Source organism: Gastrolobium bilobum, unplaced genomic scaffold (genome assembly GCF_033153095.1).
Source record: "Gastrolobium bilobum isolate Gb01-03AN ecotype WA unplaced genomic scaffold, APGP_CSIRO_Gbil_v1 utg33886, whole genome shotgun sequence".
Lineage (NCBI taxonomy): Eukaryota > Viridiplantae > Streptophyta > Magnoliopsida > Fabales > Fabaceae > Gastrolobium > Gastrolobium bilobum.
Window position 1 is genome coordinate 58,361 of NW_026898003.1, and position 24,225 is coordinate 82,585.

Consider the following 24,225-nt stretch of genomic DNA (forward strand, 5'->3'; position numbering starts at 1 on the left):
AACTCGTGACACCAAGGCTCTCATATCATTTAAAGAATCAATTCAACCAAAAACTTAAGCTGTTATATGATGGCCTTTTTGATGATATATATTATTCTGTAACATAATTCAAAGTTGTTAGATATAAATAAAATCCACGATTAAAATTGGGAGGGTGACATTGGTAAACAATGTTGGGAGGGTGACATTGGTAAACAATGATCCTAACCCTCCCCCCTCTCTCTATGTGTGTGTCTATATATATATATATATATATATATATATATATATATATATATATATATATATATATATATATTCATTTTTTTGCAGTCAGTGTAGATAAGTTATCGATATTAAGCGTAAAATGACATCGTTTTGGGGGCAGAAATAAAGATATTTTGTAATTATAATTTATTTTATTATTATAATAATCTTTCTCATTATAATTTTTTAATCTTTTAATCCAAAACGACGTCATTTTTGGAGTTTAATAAAAAAAATCTCAGGCTTCAATTGAAAAGCTCGGCCTTAGAGCCTCTCAGGCTGACTTAGTATATTAATTTTTATTTTTATTTTTATTTTATATTTTTATAATGCTTGTAATATCTCTCTCTTCTCAATCCATTTCGATTCATTTTATTAGTTAAACAGACTTTTTGAATGATTTTCTTCTATATTATGCTGTTTGGATATACATTGAATTTATTAATATTTATGGAATTACTAGTGTTGTTGATTGTATATTTTGTTTGGATAAATTTTTGTTCTTATTTTTTTAAAACAGGCTAAACCAGACTTTTATTTTTGTAAATAAGTAAGGCCACAGACCGATAATTATATTCATAACAGGTAACAGGTTTGGTCATGTTGACACATTTAAACACAGACTTAGCCTCTTAAGACCAAAGCTCGGCTCAGCCCGGTCCATTAACACCCCTAATCGTAGGCATGTCTGCAACAATATTTACAATAACCGTAGAAGAGTTGATTATTTATTTAGATGAATCAATTTAATGAATTATCCATCTAGTTATATGCCAAATAATTGTGAACTTAAAGTTTAAATAATAATTGATTTGCATAATATTGTAAATAATTACAAACATTATTATGTGATTAATTGTCCCTTAAAGACATTATGTGAATACAAACCCGATATAAAAAAAATTATCTCATTAAACTCTAGAAATATGACAGAAAGAGATGAAATTTTATTTTAAAAATGATCATGAACCTAAAATTTACTAGACCATATGCTTTTGAACTTACTTTCCCCTTTAACTTGTACGTGGATGTAAATTTAATATTTCCGGTCCGCGTATTTTTGGTTCTATTATGTATGTCGATGTACTTCCTCCACTACATGCTAGAATGAATGACTGATGAAGATCACTGTAAAGAAATTACTGACCTTGAATATTTTACCGAATTGATGCTTTGGCTGATTACAGATCAGATTCAACTCTTCTTATATATGTCACAGTGTCATCCATATTGATCAGCAGTTTAATAGAAGGAATAAGCAATTTCATTGACAGTTGAATTTTCAGTTACAACCTAGAAGCAATTGAACACTTACATTCTCCCAGATAGCACTGGATTTGTATATAGATTTATATTAAGCAAATAAAAAGGTCATCTCTATATGAACATAAATTAATTGAAGTAATGAAAGGAAAAGTTAACATGCGTTACATGCCAAACATTATATAATATGAGTATTAATTAACCGATCCAAATTAACTTGAATCGCATTGATCAAACCGAAAAATGGATAACTGAAAATCAAACAATCGAAAATTGAAAAAACCCGAATATTTAATTGGATTGATTGATTTTTGATTTGTTCATTGAAAACCGATCCAATCCAACTGATCCAATATACATAGGTAATTTACTTTATTCTACTTGTATAATTTTTTTAACTTATCATCTTTTTATTTTTCTAATTATCAAGGTCCTAACAATATTTTGTTATAATTATTTTAGATATTTCTTCAAATACAGAAGTTGATGATGATTCTTGTGCGAATTCTGATTAAAAGTTGATGATATAAGTTGCTATTTTTTAATTCCAATTGTTAATGTATTTTTTTTTAAATTTGTTGTTGGTTGAACCCTCTCTTAATCTCTTATTTTCATGAAAGTTGATGACTTGCTGGATGTTTTGAAGATCACATAGTGAGTGTTGAGCAAGCTCAAAAAGTGAAGTATGAAAGAGAAAGATAGTGACTTGAAATCTTATAGGTTATTGATATCAAACTACCTTGTTTCATTTTTTATTGTCTATTACTCTATTTTAACTTTTCATGAGTTTTAACACTTATTTTAATTTGAAGACTTGAAAGTTGTTTATAATTTTGTATGGCTTCATTTTAATATAGTTATTTATTTATGGTAAAGGATTTCTCCAGTCAATAGAGATAAGTTATTTCCGGTGAGTCCAAAACAATGTCGTTTTGGAGCGAAAATCAAAGTATTTTTGTAATTCTAATATATTGCAGGGTTATATTAGTCTTTGTCATTATAATTTTTTAATCTTGTAACTCTAAAACGACGTCGTTTTAAGCTTATTGGAGATAATTTTATCTCCAATAACAGAAGAAATACTTTTTCCTTTATTTATATGACAAAAATTTTAGGTTTTTCGGAAAAAAAAAAAATCAATCTAACCCAAGGGGCAGGATCATCTTACACCGGTGTAAGAATAATAAGTCTTACACCAAATCTTAACCATTAATTTTCTACATCTAACGGTTAAGATTTATTATGTCTCACTTATTAATTAATTTTTAATTCTCAATAAATCTCAACCATTAGATGCACGAAAATCAACGGTTAAGATTTAGTGTAAGATTTATTATTCTTACACCGGTGTAAGTTGATCCTATCCCCTAACCCAAAGTGATTTTTTTTGAATTGGATCAAATTTAAAAGAAAATTCAAGCCGGATAAATGATTAAATGATCAAACCAAAGGACTCGATCAGATAATTTTTATTTCAAAACCGAATCAATACAAAGTGCAAACACCCATAGTATACGGACAGTTGGAATCATCTGTTTGAATTTTGAACCCATTGCCAGAATGGCAAATTGACAACAAGCGTTTTTAATAGAACAATTCAATTTGATCTTACGCAACACAATTCATAAAGAATTACAATCATTGTCGAAGTAAATTAAGAAACTTCTCCGTACATACATTTAACTGGCCTTTAATTTCTTCTTTTCTTTTTGCAGTCTTTACAACAATTGTTTATATTTTGTCTTTGACCAATTATTTTAGTAGGGATGTTTGCGAATTGGATTTAATTATTTTCTTTTTGGGAAAAACAAAACTGATTCGATCTATTTCAGTTTTCTTATAATAATATCTTATTGGTTTGATTCAAAATTTAAATTTAATCTAATTCAATTCAATTTAAATCAGTTTGAATTTGATCTTTTTATTAATATTTCAATACATTAATTCATAAAAATATAAGTCTAAGTTTATAAATCCACCCTTATATAATAAACTTGGCTTCAAAGTGATTTAATTGCTTATTATCATCAACATACTTCATCATTAAAAACACATACTTTTTAATTTTTGGAATCGCTTTTTTTACGGTCAATGTAGATAACTTCTCTACATTGAGACTGATCAAACCAAATACACTATGGACAAGCCAATATGCACTGAGCCCAATCACACACGGTTGAGTAGTCCGCGTTGAATAGTCTGCGTAGTTCTTCGGTATGGGCTTGGAGGTCACGTAGTGGATCGTGCCTTGTCTTTGTCCTTCACGTTGGTGAGTTAACACCAAATGGGGGAGATACCTGCGAAGACACTCTGATGCTTAAGTAAGTATCAGAGGCATGAATTGTATGTTGTTAATGTAAAGGATGTTTGTACCTTGGTGGTATATCGTTTGCTTATATAGTAGTTACGATGCCGCATTAGTTAAGGCGGCTTGGCTTCTGAGTGGCCAGGCTTGGGCTGCAGGTCAGTCAGGGGACCTGACTAGCCTTATATGCTATAGTGTCTAGTGGTAGAGTCGTGGCGAGCTGGAGCTGTCCGTTGTTTATTGGATTCAAGGCGCGGTGGGGTTGCCTTGGGCCTTAAGTTTACTTCCTAAAGGGGTTTCATACGCGATGTGGGCATCGCGTCTTGTCTGTCGCGATGAGGGCATTGCGTCTTGCGTGTTGTACTTGTCCCTTGTGCTTTGCTCTGGTCTTTAATGGGTTTGGGCTTCCTTATGTGTCGTTGGGCCCTGATTGGGCCTATATTTTATCCGGATCAGTTGCCCCCTAGCTTGCGGTTTTGTCATGTGGCAAAGCCGTGAGCTATATGCTGTTTTTGAGGCGCGGTAGTTTGCAACTCATATGTCATTTCTATGTGCCGCGGTAATCATGTTTACAGTGTCATCATGACCTTCAGCCGCTTAAGAACAGTGGATTAGACGTTTAATCTGTCAGAAGCATTAAATGTTATTTTCATTACGTGGGTGTTTAAGGACAGGCGTGGGTGGTTGTTTAAGCGAAACGCTTCCCCTTCCCGCCACGTGTTCTTGTAAACCCGTTTTACTCAACATGTTTCGTGGCTTTCAACCTATCCGTTGGAGAAAAAACCTTTCGTATTTGTGTTGAGCTTTTTAGTTTGGAGGGAAAGACACTTCGCTGATACTGTGAAAAATCTCTCGTCTCTTAGTGCTTATTTCTTCTGCATTTCCGGTGGTGACACGTCCTGCTCATGGTGTGCGATTCCTGAAGTATAAATCTCAGGTATGTTCTTCCTCCTTCCTCCTGATCTTACCTGTGTTTCTTTCATCTTTTTTAGCCTTTTCCTCCTTGTGTTTAAGGTATGTCTGATAATCGCAAAGTGTGGATTTTATTAGATTTTTCGAACGGTTTGGCTCGTCTAGTCCTCCTTCGAGATTGTTACCAAGATCAAGGTCTTTGGGAACCAGGGATAAGCGGCCTACTGTGGGATGTATAGCCCCTTGTTCCAAAGCTTACGCTAGCCACGTCCCCTCAGTTTGTACGTTTGAATTAGGGTCATCTTCGCGACAATCCAATCGCGGAAAGACATTGTCTCAACATAGTTCGTCTTTATTTCCCAAGGTTTCTCTGAACATGTCTAGGCCTATTGTGATATCGAGTGACTCTTCTTCGAGTACTGAGGGTAGCTATAAGTTAGCTGATTCAAGAAGCCCTAAATCGCCTTCCTTAAATTCATCGCGCGATTTTTCGTGTTCATCGCGCAAGAGTCTTTTGGTCAGAAGAGCCCCAGTCCTTTGCCTTTAAATGTAATTTATCCAGCCGGGTATCCTTTTAAGAAAAGGAATTTTGATGATTATAAACCTATTTTTTCTGACTTGTCTTCTTCAACTGATTCTTCTTCTTTTGAATCAGACTTTGTGTCTCCCCAAATTAAAGAAATAATGGCAAGACGCGGTACGCACGAAAAGAAGAAACTGAAAGCGCAATCAGATGCCAAGAAGAAAGTTGTACGCATTAGTCCTGATGAAGAATCCCCTGAGAGGCGGTCCCCTGAAAGGAGAAACATACGGGACGAAGATACCCTGAGTTGGGTGGCAGATACAGTTCTGAAGACTGAGTCAGTGTTTTGTTCTCCAGGGGAGTTGGCAGAAGTAACTGCAGCCATCCACCTTACTCCTGATAAAGCTTTTGATGATCAATGGGAGATTGGTGTCGTCCCGAAGAATGAACGCGTTTGTTCTTCGCGGGCAGAGGGATCAACCAGGCACTTTATGATGATGTACTCTTACTTCTTTTTCTCCATAGGAGTTCGTTTTCCCTTTTCCTCTTTCGTCTGTAAATTGTTGGCGCATTTGAATGTGGCGCCTTCACAACTGACCCCCAATGCCTGGGGTTTTATCAGAGTATATGAGATGGTGTGCAAGGCTTATGGTCTGTTCCAATCCGTAGAATCATTCTTGTATATGATTAGTGTAATGGGACCACGTACTAGCTGGATATCTTTTAGAAGCAAAGTGAAGTTCTGTGGGTCGTACTGTAGACAAATCAATAAGTGGAGTACATAATATTTCAAGATCTAACCCGCCGAAGGTACCAACCTCTTTTTCTTAGGCGAGGATGAGACTCCTATATTTCCTTTATACTGGTCCGAGTATCCTTCGAGTAGTGCCATCTTGAGTTATAACTTGAGTGACCTAGAACAGAAGACTGTGACCACTTTAAGTAAAATTGCTCGTGAGGCTTCTGATATGGGCTCGCTGAGCACGTACACGATTTAAACGAATACTCTGAGGATGATATTCGAGCTTTTCTGGGTAACTTGGACCCTTGCTCATTTTGTCAATGTTTTAATCAAGGTACCTTTGTATATCACGATGTGTAGATATGTTGTAAGTATGTCTAATCATGAATTTCTTTGTTCTGGTTTGCAGATAGTGCAATGACGACGTCTTTGAGTAGAATGGAACAGATTGCTGCCAATCGCGCGGCTATCGCTGGTTCCTTCGCATCTCCCCAACCTACCATGTCTGCAGCCGCCGATGTTGCTGAATCGAGCGAGCATGCTGCCGCGCGATTGAAGTCAGCATTGAAGCCCTTAACTCCTCATGCTACCCCTCTAGATGTCATCCCTCTTGCGGTAGTGGTGGAGGATACCGCGAGGGGTAAGAAAAGATCCTTTGAGGAGATAACCGGGAGGTCCACTGCAGGGTGGCTGGACTTTGGTTGGAGTTTAGACAAAGATATGCATGCTCAAGGCAGGGGATTTGGTTCCCGTCTTGAAGCGCTACCTCGGGACCAGTGGTTACAGATTTCCCAAACTTTGAGCATAGCGGGTCAATTCATTATGTCCGTACCTGGTAAGTAACTTGGTACTCTACTTGTTGTAAGATATGATATCGCGCTAGTACTTATAACTGTTTTTCATGTAACAGGTTCGGTGGACTTCTTGAAAGAACGTATTGATGAGCTAAAGGGTGAAAATACTCGGCAACGCGCTGATTTTGAAGCCAAATTGAAGAAGTCTGAGGAGGAGGTAGCCAAACTGAAGGCGGTTGTGGAGAAGAAGGATAGTGCCCTGAAGAAAATGACGACCTCCAATAAGGGATTGGAGGCGGAGAAGACTGATATGACCAAGCGCGTTGTGGAGCTGGAAAGAAACGTTGATACCTGGGCCGAGGAGAAGGCTTTCTTGACCAGTGAGGTGAAGAGGTATCAGGGTTTGTTTGAGAAGGAGGCGGAGGGAACCTTTGTTAACGTAATGGAGCAAGTGCGTTTTTTCAATCCTTCCGCCAAACTGGAGAATGTGCATTATTTTTACTATTTCATCTTTACAACGTTTTTTTTTTTGGGTGAATTTTTTACAATGTATTTAAGTTAATATATACTTAATTTTACTACTAATACTATTTTATTTATTTATTTTTTGTGAAACTATTTTATCTATTTTTAATTATTAATCCAACCTTTATTCTTGCTTTTTTTATTTTACAAAATGTATAATATGATCTTTTATATTAACTTGAAATTATATCTAATTTATTTTTACATTTCAATCTTAATATAACTCAATAAACTATAATCGTTAGATGGATATAAATCAATAGTTACGATGAGAATAAGACCTTCTAAATCAAAAGATCTCTCCCTATATATGTGTGTACGTGTTTGCGCGCGTGTGTGTTGTTTTTATCCTTTTTTCTCTATTTTTTTAGTACTTTTCATTTGGATTTATCTGTCACCACCAATCTCAACTAGTTTGAAATAAAAGTATTGTTGATGATAATGTTGAATGTTTTGTTATATTACATCTTTACAACGTGTTTAAGTTAATATATACTTATTTTTCTACTAATACTATTTTAATTTATTTTTAATTATTAATTTAACATTTATTCTTGCTTTTTGTATTTTACAAAACGTATAATATGATCTTTTATATTAACTAGAAATTATATCAAGGTCGGATCAATGAATCAATGAGGAGTCCAATTTTATAACATTTGATTAGAAGTAAATAGATTTTGTCATCATGCTATTAACCTGCTAGTCACCCACTTTAGTAAGTTAACGCTTTTTTAGAATCGCAACTTAATAAATGAATAAATTATTTAAACTCTTCCGTGGCTTAAAACAAGTTTCCTACAGTGAGCTCAATTCTATGATTCATCTTTGACCTCATCTTTTCTCTTGATTTCATGCTTAATTAATTACCATTCATAGGATAACACTTTAACATGAAGCAGAAACATTCTACTTAGCCTCTTAAATTCACATACTAATATCACAAGTACTAATCCAGCTAAGTAATATGTTTACAACCCAGAGCCAAAGGACTTTTACAAGGCACGATATTGAAAAAGTACAAGACTTCAAGAGGAAGAAGAGAAGGTATCAATGATGGTTGTGTGAAGAGGGTCACTCAAATGGGTAGCCCAATTGTTAAGAGGACCTTTGCCAGTGGCAGCAGCTTGAACTGCAAAGCCAAGGAATGCAACCATTGCAAGACGTGCATGCTTGATTTCTGCCAATTGAAGTGTGGCTTTCTTCTCAGGGTCTGAGGCCAAACCAAGAGGGTCGAAGAACTTGCCACCTGGGTATAACCTCTTCTCTGGGTCAAGCTCAGCATTCCTCTGGAACTCGATGTATCCAATCACCAGAACTTCAATCCAAATCAATGTTGTAATTGAGAATGGAAGTGGTTGCCCAAGGTATTTTGATCCTTCTACTAGCTCCACCTGAAAATTAAACCCAACTCTATCATTAATTAACTACAAGACCTTAATACTAATCAAATAAAGAACACGCACTTTTTTTTATGGCTAACTTATATTTTTTGTGTAATAAGGAATATAAAATTTAGCACAATTGAGATAGAATTCAACCCTAGAATCGAGTAATTGCTATATAGGTTGTTTGGAAAGCAAAATTTGAAATTCAATTTGATTATGTAAGTTAAAATTATTTTTTAAGAAAATTATGCAATAGGAATTGTTTTGATATTGAATTTTATTCTAGTTGAGAAATCTCTATTCATAATTACTTTGAGTGAATGGTTCAATTTCAATTTTAATTATTTAAGTTGATTATTTTATGCTTATTAGTTTAGCCATTATAGTACCTTCACTTCATTGTTCTAAACAGGAATAATAACGTAAAATTAATAAAATAAAAGAACTCAATTAATCTTTAAAGCATTCTAAACATACAAATTAATTTTGAAACTAATGCAAATAATTTTTTTATATGAATTTGAAAAAATAAGACTTAAATTATAAATTAAGTTAATTTTTAATAATTCCAAACATAATATAAAGAAATTGACGACATTACTACTTTTAAAGTTTTAAAATTTTTGGCACAACAACCTCCATCGTTCTACATTTTTCCCCTTTTACTTATTGGAAGACACAAATAATATTCTAGTAAAACATAAAATATGAAAAAAAAAAGTTCAACAATTGTTATAAAACAATTATAGACAAGCAGAAAACATAAAACAATAGAACATGTACAAAAACACCAACCGAACCTGTTCAACTTTGAACCGAACCATCCACAATCCGGTTCAACCATGACTCGTTCTAAACACTCGTGAATTCGCTCTGGCCCAAGCTAAACTGGTATTAAATCGACATTGTCTATTTGAGTTGACAATGAAATGATGTCGTATTGGGTTTGAAAATAAAAAATGATAGTAATAAAAATTAATAAAGTACACAATAAATTAGAATTATAAAAAGAAAAATCATTTTCTCGTGCTACCCGATAAGAATTATCGGGTGTAATAGAGACAATATCACAAACCGGATCCACGGGCAAAAGGTAAAAAAATAAAAAAGGTGAGCTCACCTATGTTCTGTGTGTAGAAACTTGACTTCTCTAATACTCTAACGTAAAATGAGATAAATATAATCCTTATAAAAATCATCCTTCTCCCAAACATTAGAGCCATAAGGATACATGTGGTTATTATATTCGGGAAGGGGAAAAGTTAAACTTATAATGTATTTTCGTTTACAACCTCTTACAATTCATATTTTAACGGTTATCATTTATTGCAAATTAATATTTAATTAATAAATTTTATTTACAAAAATCTTAACCGTTAATTGACAAAAATCAACGATTAAGATATGATTATAAAAAATTATAAACAAAAATAACGTTCGGAGAATATGTTTATCATGTTGTTTCGTATAATTTTGTATCATGGTAGCACACACAAAATAAGTAAGACTCACTGTAAAAAAAAAAAAAAGGTAAATGGCACCAACTTTTAATGTGTGCATAGAAAAAATTGTCTTTCCTAAATCTACTGCATATTATAGCATGTATAAAGTTTAATAACACTGCTCCAAACGCATGCATGCAATAAAATCAAAGGCAGTACTCAGTAGTCAGTACTCTTAAATTGGTAAAGTAACAGAACAGAATCGCACCTTCCCGGCGTCTTGCCAGGTAACTCCGGTGACCCCCTCGACGGTGAGGGCGCCAAGCGTGGCGAGCATGGCCCACCTTCCGTGGATGAGTTCGCACTCTCTGAACCTCTGAAGGCCGAAAACCTCGCTGTACGGCTGAAACGGCGTCGATTTCACGTCCGCAAACTCCGTTCTTGTCCCGATCACATCTCCGGCGAGGTTCTTCGCCAGGTTCTGGTCAAGCGAGTCCAGATCGAACTGCAGATACTCCGCCGGCTTCCCCAGACCGAAAGGATCGAAACCGTAATCGCCGACGAGGCTTCCGTCGAGCCATTCCGGCGCCTTCGCTCCCGGGTACCACAAAGGCCGATCCGAACCCGGACCTGGCCTCGCCGATTTCTTAGCCGGGGCGGTTTTCTTTGATCCGAACCCGAACCTGGCTTGTACCCGACCCGAATTAGAGTGCACTTCTCGGAGACGTGTTCCGATGAAGGATGAAGTAGCTGCCGCGGTTGCGGTGGCCATGGCTTTGTGCTAATGTGCGCCGGTGTTGAGAAAAATGGATAGTTAGTTGAATTTTAAGAGAGTGGGATTGGAGAATGGAGATATATTTGATGAGTGGAAGCGATATTGGATAATCTACGGTTAGAGTTTTGTGGCCGTTGGATTTGGGTGAGTATCCATCTGACGGCCGAGGAGGCGTTTGGGCTTATCCTTATGCTTATCTGGTGGTGATGACGTGGACATTTCCTGTGGACCCCTTTATGGTCATTGAAGGTGACTGTTCTGTGAGAACTTGTGGTGCTGGTTCACTGGTTGGATGCTTTCCATTGCAAATTTAAAAAAATAAAAATATAATTCCTTTTTCACACACTAATCCCCAAATTTTATATGGATTATACACTTAAAAGCATGTGGCATTCATGTGTTTTTTTCTCTTTTTTCTTTTTACATGGCTTCACATTATATGTATTTTATACAATTTTATCTATGAGTAGAAAATAAAATTATCTCTTATAACATAAGAAATACATTCTTCTCAATTTTACAACCGGAAAAAAGAAGAGCATGCATCAATATTCAATTTTTTGACCACTGTAGCCCTTATTTAATAATTAATTATCAAATTGACCTTGATTATAAACTATTTCAAAAATTTAACCTTGCTTAAAAATATAACACCAATTTGTCCTTGTTTGACCATTGACCATCAAGCCTATCCGAATATTCCGCTCCCTACCCGAGTATTTTTTTAAAAATTTTACCCTACCCGGGTAGTCAAGGGGATACCCTGGTATATTTCAAAAATCTGAGAAAATGATTGAATTATTTACCCAGATAGGGATGGGGCTATCCGGATAAATTTCCTTCTTTATTTCCTGCGGGATTGATATTATTTACCCGAATAAAAAGGGGCTACCCGAATAAACGATTCATATAATGGCGGATTGAAACGTTCTTGCTTGCATGGTCGCTTGTTGATGTAGGTGTCAGATACGTCTTCAATACTCTCACGGCATATTAGCAAGAGCAGCATCCATGCTCCCGTTATTAAAAACAGTAAATGTGTAGTTTATAAAATCAGTGTTCCGGGTGAAAAAAAAACAGAAAAGAAAAGTACTCCCAGAAATAAAGATGAATCGTTTACCCGGGTAGTCCCCTTCCTACTCGAGTAAATAATATCAATCCGCAGGAAATAAATAAGGAAATTTACCCGGGTAGTCCCTCCTCTCTATCCGGATAAATAATTCAACCATTTTTCTAGATTTTTGAAATATATCAGGATATCCCCTTGACTACTTGGGTAGTAAAATTTTCAAAAAATATCTGGGTAGGGAGGGGATACCCGAGTAGGCTTGATGGTCAACGGTCAAACAGTGACAGATTGGTGTTATGTTTTTAAGCAAGCTTAAAATTTTGAAATAATTTATAATCAAGATCAATTTAGTAATTAACTATTAAATAAGGGCGGTCGAAAAGTCAGCAATATTCTCATCATGAGTATTTTATTATAGTCCCAAATGCCAATTGGAGAGAAATCGGATTGCATTGTTTTCTTTTTCTTTTTTTTTTCATATGGAAATGGTGCACAAGAAAAAGCTAATTTATATATGGGAATTAATTTTCTCATTTTATATGAAAAAAAATTCATGCTATATTCACAATACATGAGCGAGGTCCATAAAAAGGTAAGAAGACAAAAAAGTTAAGATGAAACTCACTCATATATTATAACTGTAACATGAAAAAAATTTCTCATGTAAAATGAGAAAACTATTTCAGTATTAATAAGACATGATTATTTTACACAACTATCATAATGATGATTGTTAATGGTCTGATGAGATAAAAAAGAAAGATGAGGATTGCGTATTAAGAGGAATTCTTTTACGGGTAAAGGATTTCTCCAGTCACCGGAGATAAAGTTATCTCCAGTAAGCTCAAAATGACGTCGTTTTGGGACGGAAATCAAGGTGTTTTGTAATTATAATATATTGCAGGGTTATATTAGTCTTTGTCATTATAATTTTTTAATCTTATAATCCAAAACGACGTCGTTTTGAGCTCACTGGAGATAACTTTATCTCCGGTGACTGGAGAAATACTTTTCCATTCTTTTATTTGATATATTTTTTAGGTTAAAAGTTTTTATTACATTATTGACGCATTTGATGGAGTTTCACTAGAAATCGTAAAAGCCGTATTTTTTGTTTTATTTTTTTGGTATAGGTAAAAGCTGTATTTTGTTTTCCCTTATTGTAGCCATCTATCAATTTAAAAGATATAATAGTTAGAAGACATAGTTAGCAACATAAAATAAAATAACATATGAAAACAAATTATATATGTTACGATTCTAGGAATCAATTCCCAAACAATAAAGACAAAAAATCGAAAGAAATAGAAATTAAACATCAATAACAAAACACACATGAATTTATTTGCTTCAAAAATTTGTGGTTAGTAAGATTTTTACATCCAAAGAACTTAAAGAGGGTTAAACATCCTCTGATATGCACTTTATTTAGAATCAAGAAAAGATAAAATGTTCACAGTAGCCAATAACAAGCTACAATACAAGAATGCTCAAGAAACTATAGAGAAAGAAATATACAAATACAATACACCAACTTTCTCTGAAGCACTAATATGAGATTTTCAGTGTAGTTCTCACAAACGGCCTCACAAACTCTCAAAGAACCCTAACTATGGTGTTTGAGAACGAGAGAGAAGAGAGCATATAGAATTTTCTCAACCAGTGAAATATGCCATGTGTCAAGTGTTATGCATGTGTGTTTTGTTAATAACCTTCACAGCTAACAAAAAGCCATTGTTTTGAGTTGTGTTCCTATTAACACAAACCCAACATATAGTTTGGGCCCCAGCGAAATGAATGGCAAGAGTATCATAGGGCCATTAACGAAATAGACAAACCAGATCCATAACAGAATAATAAAAGGCCACAATAGAATATTGTATCACACATGATTATTAGTAAATACCGATAACAAATCTCCATTTATTTACTAAATATATGACAGAAAAGCGCATATAAGATGTTTGTGGGCATTTAATCCTAGCTCTATATGCAAATGCATGCGTCTAAGGTGGTTTTAATTTTAGTATATTCAAGTCATCCCTAATTTTACTAACATGAATAATTTTTGTTAAAACATCGGCAAGGTTAATTTCAGTAGAAATTTTATCCATAATAACCTTACCATTTCCAATTATTTCCCTAATGAAATGTTCCTAACATCTATATATTTGGTTCTTTCATAAAATATTAAATTTATTGACAAATAAAATTGCACTTTGTGAGTCACACATTACTTTTGGTAGGTCCTTACTTAAACCGAACTCAAATATAATACCATTTAGCCATATTGCCTCTTTGATACCTTCAGTAAAAGCTACATATTTTGTCTCTATTGTTGAAAGGGCCACAATGTGTTGAAAGCTTGACTTTCAACTTACCACATTTCCATCCATAGTAAAACGAACAAACAAACTAGTGATCTCATTTTATCTAAATCAGCAGCATAATCAGAGCCACAATAATCAGTTATTTCAAAATTATTAAAATTCACAATAGAATAGTGCAAACTAGGGATGGCAAAAATAAGCCAACCTGTCGGGTTGGCTCGTAACCCGCAAAAAATGAGCCGGGTTGGGTTAGCAAAAATGAGCCGACAACCCGAGTCAACCAGACCCGAGCTAGCTCGAAAAAAGTTGAGTCAACCCACGGGTCAAACGGGTCAGCTCGCGGGTTGAGGGTTTATTTTTTTAATTAAAAAAATAATATCAAACTGCTGTCACTTTCTTTCGTTTCTCACACTATGTACTCCATCGGTGACCACTGCAAACCTAGCTTCGTTTGAATTCCCCTTCCAAGCTTCCACTCCTCACACTTTGTTTCCTTCAAAACATCGCACACTCGAAAGGTTGTTTCACCTCTTTTTCTTGTCGTCAACCTTTCTCCTTCTCACGCCTTGGATTTCATATGAGTCTTCCCGTTACATTTTCTATCTCCCTTCTTCTATCCCTTAGAAAAAAAAACTGCTTATTGGGTTTACCTCATTATCTGTTACTTTTCTTCTGGTTTCCCATGCATTTTGATTGTTAAAGCCCTACAATGTTTTGTTTTTTACGTTCCTTAAACGACCTCTTTTGAACGATTCTTGCTTCTTGCTATGGAGATGCTAATAAGTAAAAATTAGTTATATTTTTCTTGCTACCTAGACAATCTGTGTGCTTCCAATTATAAATATAATTAAGGTAGTATGAAGTTAAGATTCTTTTTAATACTGAGGGTTAGCTCACTTGTATTTGTAACAACAATTGTTTTTTTTTTCGAGTCAACTTTAACTCGGCTAGGGTCGAGTTGGGTTAGGTTTTTTGTCTCGTTTTTTTTTAGCCTAACCCTAACCCGGCTCATTTTTTGGGGTTACACACGGGTAGGCCGGGTCGAGATAGGTTGACCCGTTTTGCTAACCCTAGTTCAAACAGTAGTTTACAGATCTACTTAGTTATATTAGCAACCATTTTAAAGCATTCCAATGTTTTTTTAGATGTTTTACTCATGTATCTACTCACTACACTAACACCATATGAAATATATGGTCTAGACTTTATCATAGCATATATTAAGCATCCTACAACATTTTAATAAGATATATTACACATGTATTTTGCTTCTTCAGGAAACAGATTACCATCAACAGCTTTTAGCCTGAAGTGACCACCTAAAGGAACACTTACAAACTTAGCTAAGTACATGTGAAAGGTCTTCAAGACTTTTTTCATATATTCAGATTGGGAGAGAATGAGTTTTCTCTCTTCCTTTATCCTTGAAATCTCCATGCCAAGTATTCGCTTGGATTGACCAAGGAATTTCATCTTAAATTCCTTTTTTAGCATGCTTTTCAATATATTTATCTCACTTAAATTCTTTGAAGCAATGAGAATATCATCCACATATATCAATAGGTAGATATAACAATCATTATGCAACTATTTTTAATACACATAATAATCAAAGCTACTTCTAATAAAGCCTTTGGACATAACAGAGCCATCAAACCTCTTATACCATTGTCTAGGGTCTTGTTTCAACCCATCGAGGGATATTTACAAGAGGCATACCTTATTTTGTGCTCCTTTATTAATGAAGCCCTCAGGTTGCTGTATGAAAATTTTCTCTTTAATACTACAATGAAGAAAGTCAGTCTTAACATCCAGCTACTCTAATTGAATATCATGAATGGCAACAGGTGAAAGTATGAGCCTTATGGAAACATATTTTCACAACAAGGGAAAATATTTCATTATAATCCACCCTTTTAACTAGTGAAAACCCTTTTGCAACAACCCTAGCCTTAAACTCGACATCTTTAACTCCTGAGATTTTTGGTTTTCTTTTAAAAACCCTCTTGCGTTCAATGACCTTTTTGTTCTTAGGATGCTCCACCTAAACCCAGGTTTTATTCTTCTCAAGAGAATCCATCTACTTTTTATGGCTTTCAGCCAATGAACTTTAGACTCCAACCTTATAGCTTCCTTGTACGAGTCAGGCTCCCACTTGGTACGGTTATGGGAATCAATTCTCAAACAATAAAGACAAAGAACAAAAAGAAATAGAAATTAAACATCAAGAACAAGAGACATATGAATTTACTTGGTTTATAAACTTGTGGTTAACAAGTTTCCTATGTCCAAGGGACCTAAAGAGGTTTAAATGCACTCTAATATGCACTTTATTTAGAATCAAGAAAATATACAATGTTCATAATAGACAATAACGAGCTACAATACAAGAATACTCAAGAAAAAAGAGAAGCATGGCTAAATTTTTTTAATCTTTCTACCAAACAAAGAAATCACGGAATGCCACTTCAAGATGGATGGGGAACCAAACCAAAAACTTGAACCAAACGCCCCCTAAGAGAAAAAAGAAATGATTTCACAAGTTTTGCACTTGACACTGCAAAATTAGCAATTTTCTTCACTCTTTACCAATAAAGAACCCATCACCATGCAAGAACACTCCACCACTGATTGAACAGTTCTCCAAAAGCTACACTGATCAATGTGTGTGCCTTATTACGTAGACCAATTTTCTCTGAAGCATTGAGTTGAGATTCTCAGTGTATCTCTCACAAACGACCTCGCAAACTCTCAAAGAAATCCTAACTATAGTGTCTGAGAACAAGAGAGAAAAGAGAGTATCTAGAATTTTCTGAACCAAAGAAATATCTCATGTGTCAAATGTGATGCTTGTGTGTTTTGTTAATAACATTCATAGCTATCAAAATGACACTGTTTTGAATTGTGTTGCTATTAACATAAACCCAACATATAGTTTGGGCCTCAGTGAAATGAATGGTAAGAGTATCATAAGTCCATTAACAAAATAAACAAATCAGATTCAAAACAGAATAACAAAGGGGCACAACAAAATATTGTATACACATGATTAATAAATTTCAACAACAATATAGCTATCCATTATATTTTGCCTTGTAGAATATAGTTTGAGTGAAAGAGGTTGAGCTATCTAAAATACTTGTTTTCTTTAAAGTCAAGCCACCCATCAACCACTTTGAGCCACAAAGGGAGGAAAGTTCAAAATCATGTGTGTTTCTTTTTATAATTACTTATTCCTCTTGTATTTCATTTTTGTAATTACTTATCTCATGTGCTTCTTTTCAATCATTTATCTTCCTTATGATTTTTTTATCTCTCACTGGGACAAAATTTTAATGGTGTTAAAAGTAATATTTGATAAAAAAAATAAATAAGTGATAAAAAAACATATAATTCTTAAACTTTTCCCTAATTTTTTTTTTGGTACAACTTTTCGCTAATTTTTCATTTGGTACAACTTTTCCCTAATTTTAATATGGAGCTTCTTATCTTAACTCCAAAGGTGTTTTTCATGTTTTAATTTTTTTTTTCTTTTGTACACCCTCTGCTTTCCATGTTTTATGTTCACTTTCTTTTATGAATTTGATGTTTCTCATATTATAGGAGATATAATTATATTCGACATACACATAAAATTATTTGGGGGCCCATGGGAAGAGAAGAAAAAAAAAAGAATAATATAAGTCTCACACATTTTTATGTGTATGAGAGATAATTTTATATCCTGTAATATAAGAAACATTAATCTCTTCATTTATACTACAAAATGTATAATAAGTCATTCTTTGTTTTTCATTTTTCTTATACTTCTCCACCACACCTCTAGTATTCTCTTTTCTTTAAAATATTTGTAAATATGAGATTTTTTTAATCTATCATATTTTATCAGAAACTTTTTAATCATTTTACTTTCAACGTCCTATATAAAGGAAAATAATCTACTAAATTATATATAGAGATCAGGCATTAGTGGGCCCAATAACTATGAATGGACTTTTGTGAATTTTATCCATAAAGTAGCCCGATCCAAAATCAAGTTCTTTCAACGCCCTAAGCAATTTGCTTGAGAACTGTAGTCCATGATAGTTCTTACATCTCTTGAGCTAAAGAGTTACTTTACACAAGAATTTATCTTAAAGTTGATCTTTAATTTCCAATTAGACATACAACTAGTTCAAGAGATGTAATGCATTAATTAGTTCCACATACTATCATTATTTACATATGTACATTAATTAGTTTCACAGACTAATTATTTATTAATTATTTATCTTTAATTTATCTTTTTTTTTTTTTTTTTGATAACACTTTAATTTATCTTTATCTCAAAGACTACAATACATATGTACATTAATTAGTTCCACAGACTGTAATGCACAAATTACAAAATTAAGAATTGAGTAATAAAAATCACTTTTAAATAAATATTTTAAAATTATACCAATAATCGAACCCTTAAATATATTATTTTATGGTTTAATAATTCAGTCATAGTTATGAATCGGTAATTAATATTTATATATAATGATAAATAATTAAATAAAAAATTAATTAATTAAAAAAATCAACATATAACAAAATTTGTTGCTTAATGCCTTAGTGGAAGTTTCCACGATATTTCCTACTGGTTTTCTTCAAAGCTCACAAGTCAATCAACTTTCTCATCATTTATTGTCAAATAAAAGAAAGAATAAATTTACATTGGAAAAACAATAAACAATTTAAGAGGCATGTTAACATTTTCTCTCAATAACATTTTCAGCCCTCATTCGTATACCTTTGTTTTCTCATTCCAAACTCCCTTTGCCGTCAACGATGTCCGCGGTAACTTCAATAACCAAATATTTAGTAAGGATATAAATTTATCTCCTGGTTCTATACATATACGTTGCAAACGGGTATAATAAAATTCAATACTTCGATTTTTGCAAGTTTTTTTTTTTTTTTTTTTTTTTGAGAACATTTTTAACACAGTGCTTGTGGGCTGTGGCAAAAAAAAAGTAGAGCTTTTTTTTAATTTAAAAGATCAATTAAAATTAAACATTAAGAACTTAAAAAATAAGTTTAAAAGTATTTAGTAATTATATTTTTTTTTCTGAAAAAATAATTTTAAGCTCAATCTATAAATTTGGTAAAATAACTTATATAAGTTCTTTTTCTAATTAAAATTATCATAAAAGATATAAAATTACAAGCCTCAACAATATTAAGGAATTTCAATAAACTAAATTATATTTAAAAAATAAAAATAAAAATACTTATTGATCAATATATTTAAAAATAAAAAAGTATTTAAGTAAATACATTTTCTTAATAGTATAACAATTTATAAAAAAAAATATTTACAATAACTTTTTATTAATTAAATAGTTAATTATATAGATAAATATGGTACAATTTTCAACAAATTGGTGTCAATCTTCTTTGAGCTTTTCCCTATTAGCATGTGAGGTGTAATAATTCGAACAATATTCTTCAATGCGAAACTACAAGCAATTCCACAAAACATTATACTTGAAATCAAACACAATGTTCAGGACGGTTCATCCAGATTACTCTCTGTTGGAATGAAATTTTAAATTAATTATTTTTATGAATAAGTTTGATTTGAAAAAATATGTCATTTCATAGGATGTATTATTGCTTCTTTGAATGGATGTTTTTTTTTTTGAATACAAGAATGGATGTTATTTAAATCGTGACCATATGTTATTTTCATAAGTAAATAAGGAATCAGAATATTTAGTTGGAGAGGTTTTTTTCTCTATTGGTTTTTTCTCTAATGCGGTTAATAAAACATAGGTTGAGTTTGATGAGATCATTCTATGTGAAAATACCACCACAAGAATAGAAGTAATACATTTTATCTTAGGAGACAATTATCGAGTTAAAAATTGTTGGCCAATGATTGAAAAAGAAGCTCCTCGGTGAAAGAGTTTCCTAATCCAGACGAGAGACTAGATCTGCTAGTTAAACCTATTTGATTGATTGAGCCATCCTAATTGTAAATTTGCATCCGTGATTTATGCTTCTGATCAATTTTTGAATCCTATGCTAATTTGAGCGTTGGAATTTCCCCTAAGCTTATTTTGGAGATGTGTGATTTATGTTCACTAGGACAATGTTAATTATTACTTGATCTTTTATTCAAGAAGTAACAACATAAAAAAATTTAGTCATGTTGTATGCTCATTTTTCTAATTATCTCGTTATATATAATGTGCAGATATTGATATTTGCTTATTACTATTTGTATCTTTTTTTATGAATGAATCAAGTCTCTTAACTAATTTATATTTTTAAAATACTAAAAAAATTGATATTTTTGGAGAGGAGGGGGGACTGTTATCTGCTATGTTAGTAAAACAAAGAATATCAGTTGAAAAAATTTGGTTATTTATATTGTATCACTTTTGTTAGTAAAACAAAGAATGTTAGTTTTTTTCCTCTCAAACTTTTACTCAAAAATGGAAAGGATCATTTATGAGGGCTTTCGATGGAGTTGAATTGATGGGAAAAAAATTTGTTAATCTAAGTCCACAGTTATTTTGTTAGTATAGACTGAATATTATTTTAAAAATAAAGAACAAAATATTGATTTGAATAAAGTTGGGTTACAGTAAGAAAATGTTATGGTCGAATAGAACATCAAATATGTTGTTGCTTAATATAAAAACAATGAGTTATGTACATATATATACGTTGCCAGTGCACATTGCAATATTGCATTAAAATATAATAATTCAAATATAATAAAAAATGATATCACTTGTATCTGTTGTGCTTATGGTCAATTGTATTGTTACGGTAAACATTGTGATAATTCGCTTTCGGTTCCAAGTTTTGATTACTTTGACTTAGCTAGAAAATCGAAGGTATGTTATATCACTTATGAGTTGTAGTGCACTGATGTAGTTATTTATCTTATGACAACATTAATTGTTTGATTTTTAAAATTTTAGGAGGCGGGGGCTATCCCTAGCTCCCCATGTTGCTCCACCTCAGCATGTGTCGTATTGTTAGCAATTTCAACCATCTCTTCAAGAGTGCAAAGTTGAAGTAATAAATATTAAAACTAGATTAGAAATTTACTTCAATAATAATTTATGTTGAGCTATATGAGTTTATTTGCTTTCCCTAACTAATATGTGTTGTGTTAATTATTTAGGTTATACATATAAATCAACATTTTTATGTTATTATTTTAGTGCTTGTTTTCAATCCATAGAAATATTTAATAGCTTTACAGACTTTCCTTTTATGTATATGAAAAACAAATTCTTTTGATTTCTCCACGTACACTCTCTCATCAAGTTCACCATTTAAGAATATAATTTTAACATGTATTTGTTGTAAAAACAAATTTAATATAAATGTTACTCTATAGATGGGCTTTTTTACCCACATAACGCAAAATCAAAAACATTTTACTCGTTTAATTATTTTGGTAAATTATTTATCAATTCAATGCAAAAAAAAGTGTATAAGAGTGTGCGCATTCAAGTCACACGTCACCTTTATGTGTGACTTGAGCAGAATCTAGTGTGCGTCTATCACTTATCGCACTTTGGAAGATATGCATGGATGATGCGCGTCTTGCAAAGCGCGACACATGATAGGTGTGCACTGAGTTTTGTACAAGTTATGCATGAGGATGATATGCATGGTGCTGGGTTTGCTCTTTTACTAAAGCCCAAATGGGTTATTAGTATGAGAAGAGCCCAAGGAACCTAGAGCCCAATGAGCTAGGGTTTCTTGGAACCCATATAAATAGTACCTCTTAAGTCATCAGCCTCCTAGGTCTTTTTTGTGAGAAAGAGGCAAGCTCAGAATCTAATCAGTGCCCACACACTTCCCCTTCCTCCTCGAGAGATAGTTTGGAAGATCTGCCACAGTCCAGCTTCAAGGAGGTTGTTCGTGCTGCGGCGCTGAGGTGAGCTGTTCGTGAAGAGGAATCCTACAAGGGAAGATTCTACACGAGACCTGCGCACCGAGAGGTAATTGTGAAACAAGGATGATTCGGTAAGCATACTAATGTACTAGGTCCTAAACCGCTTCCGCATAAATCTAAGATTTCCTACACATGGATGATGCGCGTCTTGCAAAGCGCGACACATGATAGGTGTGCACTGAGTTTTGTACAAGTTATGCATGAGGATGATGTGCAACTTGACGCGACACCCCCCATGTGTATCTTTTTGCATTAGATTGACAAATTGTTTCGCTTTTGAATCAATGAGGGAAAATGTTTCCCTTTTAGCTTTAAATAAGTTACAAGGCTTGCATAGATATTATTCTTATCACTTGATGATATCTGCGAAAATAGTCTGTACTTTGTTTTTGTCTAAGTACCTGATTGACACATCTTTATTTCTAATTTCTCTTCTTATTAAAAGGAGTAGCTAGGCCAAATACATTTTTACAAAAGCTCTTATAAAGAAAAGTAGCTTTTGTTTAATAAAGAAAAGAGGAAAAGGACATAAGCTCCCAAGAGGAGCTTTTAGCCTTTTGATTTTAAATTTTTTTAATAAAAAAATAAAACACAACATTTTGTTTAGAAGTTTAGTACTGTCATTTCATTTTAGTCCTCATTTTAATATTTTATTCTTAATTTTAAACCTTACTACCCTAAAATCTATTCTCGACACCTCTTATGTCCCCTTCTCCGTCTCCACCAAGGATACATAAGAAGAAGTCAGATGTGTGTACTCTTCCCTTTGATGCACGAACACACTCTTTTGAAGAAAAAAAAATAATATGTGTCAGGTTGACACGTTCTGACACACTTCTAGCACGTGGTCAACGTTTTCTGATACTTTTTTTTATATACAAATTTTATTTTATTTTATCTTTTTAACTAAACATGAAAAATTAATTTATAAATCAAATATTTTCTATTATGAAATTTGACTTGAAAAATTAACAATGTATGAAAAATTATTTTTTCTTTATATTTATGTTATGAAATTTGAATATTTGATTGATTATATGACTTATTATGAGCTGTTATATGTATTAAAATAAATTATATTATATATATTAAAAATACTATTTAATATCAAAACATGTCTTAACATGTCGAAATCTAACAGTTTTTAGAATTAACGAGTTAGTGTGTCATGTCGTGTCATATCACATGTCGGTGTCGGTGCAACATAGACTCTTTCTTTGGTGACAATGACGATGGTCCTTTTGGAGATGGCAACAAGGGTTGGAATTGCATTAAGTATGAGATAAAAGTATTAGAAAAATGATAATAAAATCATTGAGAGGATAATTTGTATTCAAGAAATTGATTCAATAACACAAGAAGTTTTATTCAGTGCACACAAGAAACCAAACATGAAATAACACGAAGTTAAAGCGTACCATATAAAAACATATGATAGCAAAATTGAAAAATCTGTGTCCAGTGTTAGATACTGTGTCTTTAAGAAAATATTGTCTTCTTTATGGTGCCCAAGATTAATACTAGAGACAAAAGAAAGAGAGAAGAACGAAATACTGACATTCGATTGTGATTTTCAAGTGGTTATTATAATAGTATTTTTTATATTAGATATATATTATATTTCAAGTACTTTATTTATAATATAATATTTTTTATTTTCTCCCCCAATTACCCAAATTCATGGCTCCTCCTCTGGGCACACGCATCATTCGTGATAAGTATTTTAAACTTACCAACCAAGGTGTGAAAATGTTGATTTTATGTTTTGATGTGGATCAGAAATTAGACATAAACATTTCTTTTTTTTATCATATGCTAGCTTATCTTCACTAAGAATCATGACCAAGCATCCAAGGCCTTTCATTCCATGATTGCAAACGCAATGGACAAAGCACAATTGTTTTCATCTTCCGCGGTGGCTCTTAAAAATGTCCTAAGATATTTGTTATACATGTAATTG

General features: G+C 33.0%; 1 protein-coding gene across 1 annotated transcript; it reads right to left on the reverse strand.

The window, feature by feature from the left end:
• Nucleotides 1-8,204: 8,204 nt before the first annotated feature.
• On the reverse strand, nt 8,205-10,972 carry LOC133312090 (chlorophyll a-b binding protein CP29.2, chloroplastic-like). Its single transcript, XM_061513238.1, has 2 exons — nt 10,409-10,972; nt 8,205-8,704 (listed from the first exon to the last, which is right to left on the reverse strand). The coding sequence occupies exons 1-2, from the start codon at nt 10,910-10,912 to the stop codon at nt 8,339-8,341; spliced, it is 870 nt and encodes a 289-aa protein (XP_061369222.1). The 5' UTR covers nt 10,913-10,972; the 3' UTR covers nt 8,205-8,338.
• Nucleotides 10,973-24,225: the final 13,253 nt, after the last annotated feature.